The sequence below is a fragment of the Dunckerocampus dactyliophorus genome, chromosome 6, assembly GCF_027744805.1.
Source record: "Dunckerocampus dactyliophorus isolate RoL2022-P2 chromosome 6, RoL_Ddac_1.1, whole genome shotgun sequence".
Lineage (NCBI taxonomy): Eukaryota > Metazoa > Chordata > Actinopteri > Syngnathiformes > Syngnathidae > Dunckerocampus > Dunckerocampus dactyliophorus.
The window spans coordinates 16,937,370-16,946,562 of record NC_072824.1 but is presented as its reverse complement, the minus strand read 5'-3'; the positions used below and the strand labels follow the sequence as shown (position 1 = coordinate 16,946,562).

The following is a 9,193-nucleotide window of genomic DNA, read 5'->3' as shown; positions in this document are numbered from 1 at the left end:
GCATACTGTATGTACATTTATGCTCATAATTCAAGCATGTTTAAAAAACACCTGATCTTACATTATAACATTGTCTTGTAACAACTGCCACTTTTACGTGTAATGTTACACTTTTATTGTCATAATATTAGGACTTATGTTGTAGGTTAAATTACAACCCCATTTCTTTTCTTTTCAGTGTGGCCCTAATACCTCCTGGCCAAAATGATGTCTTCTCCTATGACAAATAGATGTAATTTGGAGGTTAGTGCAACTGTAATCGACCAGTTGCTTATTACAGCAACTCAATAGCAACCACTTTGATTGTGTTTTCAATCACAGAATTTTTGTCCTGTGAGATGCATTGTGGTCATCTTCCACCATTTGTTTCTACGTAATTATAGTCTGGTTCTAAAGGCAGAAATTGATGATGAAATTGTAGAGGTGTACCTACTTTAGAACTTAAATGGCTTGCAGGTAAAAGTGTGCATACAGAAGCTTCTTTCCCAAATAATGACAATATGTGTTTGGGATGAGATTCCCTTCAAAGCGATTCCAATTCCCGTCCCAGGCTGCAGCAACGCCATTTCCCAACATTGCAACCTTCGCCGTGTTTGGGCCGAAAAGGGCATTTTATAGTGTGACATCATAAATCCATTTGAAAGCTTAAATAATGAACACCATTGTCATGGGAGAGTTCCAGCCGTGTCTCTATATGGATGAAATCTGCTTTTGTTGTTGGCTGTTTTTTCAACAACAAATGTTACAGGACATTAAGGACCTTTTCATTATTAAAATATACATTAGTATATATAGTCAACACTCTTTTTTTACACATATATTTCATACTTTTACATTCATCTGACCAAGTGTCATCACACGCAACCAAAAGAAATATACTGAAAGCCATACACAGTATTTAGGTCTTGCACAAACCTCCAGACAGATCCTGTTTATGATACGCAGAGAAGATAGCAAAGCCTGGTCACAAATCAAGCTTGGCACGTGAATTTCCCAAGAGATAAACAGCAAAGATTCCAGCTTTGGCTGCAAAAACTCACATTGCAGCATTCGGGGACAGGGTAGTCTTCAACAGATACTTGGCACTGTTGCATGCGTGAAATGTTGTTTTCAATTTATGTTAAAACCAAACATATTAACTGAGACTTGGAAGTACATACTGTGTCGAATTAGTACATACTGCGATTCTTTAAGTGGCGCTCTTTTCTTGACTAGACATCGTGTCGCAGTTAATTGCCAGTTGTGTTGTTCACTTGACAACAAAGACCATACTTCAAACACTTTTTTCAATTCAGGAAAGAAAGGTGGCTGTAATTACCTTTACAATGACTACATCATGTGTCAAAAAAAGATTTGCTTCTCCCCACTCCACTCCTTTTGGACATGTGGAACTGTGAAATGATTCATGAGATGTTGTCCATTGTAACCTGCATGCATGTTCAAATAAAATTAAACCGAACCAAACCAAACCAATGGAGATGTCGTTACTACAACACAACCTGCCTGTAAAACAGACATGGTATCTGTAAAACTGAACTTTATTGTGGAAATGTTCTGCTGTATAAAAGTTGCCAGAAGTTGCTAAAAACAGCAATGGAGCAATTTAATCAAATATTCACATATATTGCTAAAATATTATTACATCAAATATTGATTATACAACATTTCTTTAATTAGAAAAGTGTTTGCCCCCTTCCTGATTTCTTTTTTTTTTTTTTTTGCATGTTTGTCACACTTGAATGTTTCAGATCATCAAACAAATTTAAACATTAGTCAATGACAGCACAAGAGGAACACAAAATACAGTTTTTAAATTAACCTTTTTATTATTAAGAAAGAAAAAAATCCAAACCTACTTGGCCCTGTGTGAAAAAATGACCCCAGTTAAAACATAATTTATCTGAGATGAATTGAGCTCTATCAGTCTGGAAAAGGTTATAAAGCCATTTCTAAAGCTTTGGGACTCCAGCAAACCAAAGTGAGAGCCATTATCCACAAATGGCGAAAACATGGAGCAGTGGTGAACCTTCCCAGCATTGGCTGGTCAACTAAAATTACCCCAAGAGCGCAGGGACGACTCATCCAAGAGGTCACAAAAGACCCCACAACAACATCCAAAGAATTGCAGGCCTCACTTGCCTCAGTTAAGGTCAGTGTTCATGACTCCAGCATAAGAAAGACACTGGGCAAAAACGTCCTGCATGGCAGAGTTCCAAGACAAAAACCACTGCTGAACAAAAACAACATTAAGGCTCGTCTCAATTTTGCCAGAAAACATCTTCATGATCCCAAAACCTTTGGGAAAATACTCTGTGGTCACCTTTTGAACTTTTTGGAAGGTGTATGTCCCATTACATCTGTCGTAAAAGCAAGGTCGCATTTCAGAAAAAAAAGAAAACATCATACCAACAGTAAAATGTGGTGGTGGTAGTATGGTGGTCTGGGGCTGTTTTGCTTCTTCAGGACCTGGAAGACTTGCTGTGATAAATGGAACCATGAATTTTGTTGTCTTCCAAAAAAACCTGAAGGAGAATGTCCGGCCATCTGTTTGTGACCCCAAACTGAAACCAACTTGGGTTCTGCAGCAGGACAATGATCCAAAACACACCAGCAAGTCCACCTCTGAATGGCTGAAGAAAAGCAAAACAAAGACTTTGGAGTGGCCTAGTCAAAGTCCTGACCTGAATCCTTTTGAGATGCTGTGGCATAAACTTAAAAAGGCGCTTCATGCTGGAAAAACCTCCAATGTGGCTGAATTCTGCAAAGATGAGTGGGCAAAATTCCTCCACAGCGCTGTAAGAGACTCATTGCAAGTTATCACAAACGCTTGATTGCAGTTGTTGCTGCTAAGTGTGGCCCAACCAGTTATTAGGTTTAATGGGCAATCACTTTCTCACACAGGGCCATGTAGGTTTGGATTTTTTTTCGCCCTTCATAATAAAAAGTTTCATTTAAAAACTGCATTTTGTGTTCAGTTGTGCTTTCATTGACTAATATTTGAATTTGATCTGAAACATTTAAGTGTGACAGACATGCAAAAAAAAAAAAAAAATCAGGAAGGGAACACTTTTTCACACCACTGTGTTTTATGTTATACATAAATTGTGATTATTATGGTACATATTATAATTTTCATCATTATTTTTATTTCAGAAATGTTTTTAAAAATATCTGCACAATCATAAATACTGTATATATAACATTATTTAATAATGTGATAAAAATGCAAATAAAGGCCTGGCCCCCTAATAACTTCCTTACCCCAATAAATGTCTGTTACCCTCTAGAGTTGAATGAATTGATTTGATTCGATAACTTTTATTGTGAACATGTTATCAGAATAAATACAATAAAATCAAGAAATGAGACAATAAATTTAGAGGGGAGAAAACATCAAGCATGCATGCACTCCTCTTTTGTGGTGATTTAGATAGCATCATGTCAATTTTTAGCAAGTCCTCCATGAGAGCAATTACTGTAGATTGTGGAGAACAGTTAAAATGTGTTTCAGCATTTTTAAATCTCTACTTGTGTGCATGTTCCCGAAATAGCTTTCATCCAGTAGAAATGTACTATCATAGTGAAGGTTTTGCTGTGATGAAGGCTACTTCCACATGGACATGCATAGAGTCCCTCTAATGCTGTGTCCACTCAATCTGCCTGCTCTTGCATGCATGGCTGCCATGCAATTGCCTGCAGCAAACAGGCCATGCAAAAGGACATTTTTTCACTCCTCTACTATCTGCTATACTGACTCTTAAAATTGGATACCCACCTACAAATAGGCAAGAAATTGCAACTATTGTAAATGCCAAAGCAAAAATGATAACATACATGTTGTCCTATGTTGCATAAGAAGGGTGACATGGGCACTGATGCTGGAATAATTAGATATAGAATGCCTCACTCCATCCTAGTGGACCTTGACCCACCAGTAGACATGTACTGTATAGATAGCATTCCCTCTGTACATGTACAAGTGTACAAGTGTATGTGACAGCCTATAGAATCTCCCTGAGTTCTGTAGTCAGGGCAAATTTGTGTTTTTGCAGCAGATGACTGACTTAATGCAATAACACTAGCACTCCTTAAGGGTATTGTCTCATTTCCCAGTAAATTTACACGGACATGGGGAATAGATTGTTATATAATAATATATGTATGCAAGTCAATGTTCTTCAATTTTTAATATGTTAATGTGTTCACGTTTCACGTAGAAAATATGCTTTTCGTATGAACAGTATTGTTCAAAATGAGCACGATTAAAAGAAATCCACAGGTTTAGCGAAAGTATGTTGAAGTCCGTAATTACGAGTTAGAGTGAATGTAACACAAGTGGGCGGAGTCGTCATGGTCCAATGGGGTGTCGCGGCAATAGACACGTTGTAAACTCTGACAAACAGACATGGCTGCCCCCTGTGAATAAACAGCCCAGCTTCGTCATTCTATTTTTGGACAGAAGCTAACAATGGTGGGCATTATCATGATTTTAAACACACTTTTGTGACATTGTTAATGTTACAAAATCTTGCTTGCTGCTCGTAGAAAGCTGTCAAGTAGGCAGCATATTGTTGCCAGCTGCCTACATAGTGATCAGCTAGCTTATGATTTGTTTTGTGTTATTTCAGGTTGTGGATACACAACCCTGCGATCTGGGAGACATTTTCCGTGTGAGAGGTTCCCTGGAGCTCAAGTGTCTTCTGGACAGCACAGATGGTTCGACCGTGAACTGTACACTGTACACCTACAGTACATATTTAGAAAGACATGATGATCATGTTATTAACTAAGGTTACAGACCCCATTTACCGTCAAACAATATGTTCTTCTCTCATTTATGGAGGCCTCACTGACACGGTCATATATCAGAAGAAAGTTATTGTTGTTATTTTTATTATTATTATGTGATGTTCCTCTGTACAATAATGAAAACTAATTGAGATCATGTCTACTATCTACTTTCAGTGGCACTCAAACAAAAAACGATCTCCAGAACATTTGAGAACCTGCGCTCACATGTAAACTCGGAATCCTGTGTTCTGAGAGTCCGCGACAGCCCAGTTATCATTTGGCCAAACCAAAGTGTTCATGTGACACCAAAAGAGTTATCTCCGAGCACACTATGTGAAGCTCTACATCAGTGGATACAGTAAGTTGTCAAAGAATCTTATCCTTGATTTATTTTCATTCACTGTTTTTACTTTTATTTCAGGACAGATGAACAGGAAATTTCTGGCAAGAAATCAAAGAAGAAGAGCAAAAAGAGCTCAGCGCCTGTATGCAAACATTTTCATTTAAATTTGCTTTCCAGCTGTATTAGATACACTACCTTATCTTCCTTTTGCCCTCTCATTTAGAGAGTCATCAACCTTAACCTGATGATGGACGTGACAAAACCAGGTCCCCTCCCTGCACCAGTCCTCTGTAGAACCATCCAAAAATCCTACTTCCTGTCTACAACTCTTCCTGTAGACTGTGTTGTCTGCATCAGTTCCACTGACACCATTAAAGCGTATGTACCATCTTTAAAATATGACATTATAATATGACATTATTGTTACATTTGTTTGTCTATATGTGCCCTGCAATTGGCTGGCAACCAGTCCAGGGTGTAGCCCGCCTGTCGCCCGAAGTCAGCTGGGATAGGCTCCAGCATACCCCTGTGACCCTAATGAGGAGAAGCGGCATAGAAAATGGATGGATGGATGGATGGATGATTGTTACATTTGTAACTTCACTGTCTCATTGTGCAGTGCCAGTGAGCGCTTGTTGGAGGTGCTAACTAATCAGCTGTGTGAGATGGAGAGAGATATGCTGCGCCACATGACGGGAACAACACTGACTGTCCCAGAGCCGTTCCACTTCCTGCTTCCAGAAGCCAAGGATCTGGTCACAGTGTTTTATCCATCTGGGGTGCCTGACAGCCAGCTTGAGACGCAGCGTAAGGTATGTCATTCATGGAGTGCCCTACCAGATACAGCAGATGGTGCTGTGGTGAAAGAAAAATGATATTTGTATTACAGCTCAAAATGAGTAATCACTCAAATACAGTGGTATGCCAGTTTTTGTATTCCCTGTTTTTTGTAGGATTCGGTTTTGGTACACTGTCTCGTTTGTCGGATGGCCAAACTGTGGCCAAAGCATCCAAGCGCTGGTGACTCAGTCTCTGTGAAGAATGGATAGTGGCTCTTTCAGAGTTGGGATATTCTAGACAGATTCCAGCCAGGGAATCTTTTAATCATATTTATTATGTGTGTTTGTTCATAGAACAATGAACAACTCTGTGCACCCTACACAGAAGAAGCGTTCAAGCGCATGGCGTATTTCTGAGTGTCAGACAAACAGGCTTTCAACTGTCTTTTTTTGTTTGTTTGTTTGTTTTTGAGTATGGCTGCAAAAAAGTTGCATGTGCCAGAACTTTGAGAAAGGTGAGAAACACTTGAATTCAAAGAAGAACTCATTTCAAACTATGAAGCTAGTTTCTGTTACTTAAAGTTAAATGTCATAAGTGATAATGCAACAATATACTGCAATAGTTTTAAATGTCAAGTAATTAGTATTATGAATAAAGTAATACTGCGTTTTTAATGTCAAATTTTAATCATGACTCTTGCATGTTTTCTTTTTCCTTTTCCATAAAATATCTGCCTGAGTAGGAACTTCATCGCCGCTTTAAGCTACCAGAGGACCGGCCCTATTTTCGAAGAGCCAATGCTTATCACTTTGCCAATGAATCCTACCAAGATGGTTACCTCCGAAACCCTCACCTGGCTCTCACACATCCAAACCTGGACGATGGAAAGGTAAATCGGTTTAAATATATGGATGGCTGCTCTTGAAATAGCGGCCCTCATGTTTTTTCCGTGTGTTGAAGGTGTACTTGGTCCAAGGAGTCTACAGTTACCACCACTACATGCAGGACCGCATGGACGACAATGGCTGGGGCTGCGCTTATCGCTCCCTCCAGACCATCTGCTCCTGGTTCCAGCAGCAAGGCTATGTGGAGCGGCGCGTGCCCACTCATAAGGAGATCCAGCAGGTAACGAGAATGAGAGAAATTTATGTTTGTATTTGTGAGCAACATTACCCAAAAACTGACTTATATATAGTTTATATTACTCTTTGATAGTTTTAAACTCATTAGTTGTCAATTAATAATACAGAAATTCAAAATATACAAAATTTTGTTCCTAGACTGTGATGCGATGAGTTTTGGTGTATGTACACCTAAATTATAACTAAATTAACTCTTAAGTCACTCACACTGTACACAGAACCAGTGAAGTACATAAGATACAGTAATAAAACACTAAATGCATAATTATATGAAACAATAATAAATAAAAGCACTATCAACCTTTCGATCTCAATAATAAGACCACTACACTGCAAAATTATTACGGTCGCTTTCAGAGGATCAGCGACCTGGCAGTCATGTGTACTGTAGTGTTAAAGAGTTTTGTGATTTCTGATTGTCTGTGAATGTAATATGAGTCATCACTGTGTGTGGCTGCATGCAGAGAGGACAGTTGAGTTTGTTGATGTTGTTTTTTGTATGGTTCGGCTGACAGTAGCTTGTTTTGTTTTTGCAGTAAAGATATTGTAGCTTGGCCACCTCCTTGTCATCTTTACAACATTCGGGTAGACGTTACAATACCATCTTTCTCATTAATGATGGGTCGTGAGAGTCAAGCGATTGATACAAGCACAATATCAATAATCAGTATCAAGTATACAATATTCCGCAGCACACCGCACTGTAACTAGTTCTCAAGCAAGTCTTGTGTTTACGGACCATAATTAAGTTTTGAATTAATTAATGGGAGCGCATACTGTACATAACCACAAAATGACAAAGGACCAAATGACCGTTATTTTCCATTATTGGAGTTCATGGCCATACCGTTGCTACAATGGTGCCCTCAAGCTTGGCCAACCTGCAGTGCACGTTCACATGTTACTCAACATAACTTTGTGAGAGGTTGATACATGGACCAGAAATGGTGCACCATACAAGAACACCTCACAACTCTGTACAGGGTGCTGCGGATGAACGCTGTAAATCTTGTAACCAGCAATACTACATAAAGCTGCAAATATCAAATATTGATAGAAATGCACCCCATTGAGTGCCATTCTAGTTTATATTTCAACTTTTTGGGTCACTTGTCTCTTCAGGCTTTAGTGGATGTTGGAGACAAACAAGCCTCCTTTGTGGGGTCTCGCCAGTGGATTGGATCCTTTGAGGTCCACGCTGTCTTGAACCAATTACTTGGGGTGACGTCCAAGATTATGTTTGTGAGGTGAGGTTTGTCTGATGGATTTATGGCAACCACCCTGATGGTGATCACCTATTTATTATTAGATTTAGGTTACCGTATGTTGAATGCTTGTGCTCTCAGTCAAGGGTCTGAGATGGCGTCCAAAGGCAGAGAACTGGCCAACCACTTCCTCTCTGAGGGGACCCCTGTGATGATTGGTGAGGTCTTTAGTTTTAAGCAGCATTTTTTAAGCAGTGTTTGTATTTTTATGTAGGATCACAGTCATAATAAATATATTGGCTATTGAGTATACAATTGCCTGTTTGACATTGCTCATAGCCACATTTCAGTCTTTCTAGCTCATACAAACCATTTACAAATAGAACTGTTACTTTTCTATTTCTTTTTAGGAGGGGGTGTCTTAGCCCACACAATCCTGGGTGTTGCTTGGAGTGAGACCACCGGAATGATTCGCTTTCTCATCTTGGACCCTCATTACACAGGAGCAGAAGACTTACATGTCATCACAGACAAGGTAAGGATTCTAGAATAATTCCTGCTGTACATTTGTCTTTATTCCAGACATCGTTGACCCCCAACTTTCTCTGTTACTTTTCATTTAGGGCTGGTGTGGCTGGAAAGGACCAGAGTTTTGGGATGCGACCGCATATTATAACATGTGTCTTCCTCAGAGGCCAAAGGTTATATGAGTGGTGGTTATTCAAACATGCTTAACAAGGTTACGTTAAAGTACATCACATGTATACCTGAACAATTCAACGTCTCCAAAAAGGAGGCGGCAGAAGCAGAGTTTATATAATCCTACAGTTTCCCGAATTATGATGGTTGCTTCACTGTGTTTAATGTACCAGGCTACCAATTTTCTAATACAGAAAAAATAAAATGTGTAATAGTAAATAGTTTGTCAATAG

At 39.1% G+C, this 9,193-nt stretch overlaps 1 protein-coding gene across 1 annotated transcript; it reads left to right on the top strand.

The window, feature by feature from the left end:
- Positions 1 to 4,368: 4,368 nt before the first annotated feature.
- Positions 4,369 to 9,179, top strand: ufsp2 (ufm1-specific peptidase 2). Its single transcript, XM_054779640.1, has 12 exons — positions 4,369 to 4,471; positions 4,629 to 4,716; positions 4,966 to 5,149; positions 5,213 to 5,276; positions 5,358 to 5,512; positions 5,754 to 5,946; positions 6,657 to 6,803; positions 6,875 to 7,039; positions 8,179 to 8,303; positions 8,403 to 8,479; positions 8,672 to 8,796; positions 8,885 to 9,179. Exons 1-12 carry the CDS (start codon positions 4,469 to 4,471, stop codon positions 8,969 to 8,971), a joined length of 1,413 nt encoding a protein of 470 aa, XP_054635615.1. The 5' UTR covers positions 4,369 to 4,468; the 3' UTR covers positions 8,972 to 9,179.
- The last annotated feature ends 14 nt before the right edge of the window (positions 9,180 to 9,193 follow it).

What these genes read in the sequence shown, in the direction of transcription:
- ufsp2 (XM_054779640.1), top strand. An exon ending in TCCACTGACACCATTAAAGC is followed by an intron (nt 5,513 to 5,753) that starts GTATGTACCATC and finishes CTCATTGTGCAG; the next exon opens with TGCCAGTGAGCGCTTGTTGG. An exon ending in CAAACCTGGACGATGGAAAG is followed by an intron (nt 6,804 to 6,874) that starts GTAAATCGGTTT and finishes CGTGTGTTGAAG; the next exon opens with GTGTACTTGGTCCAAGGAGT.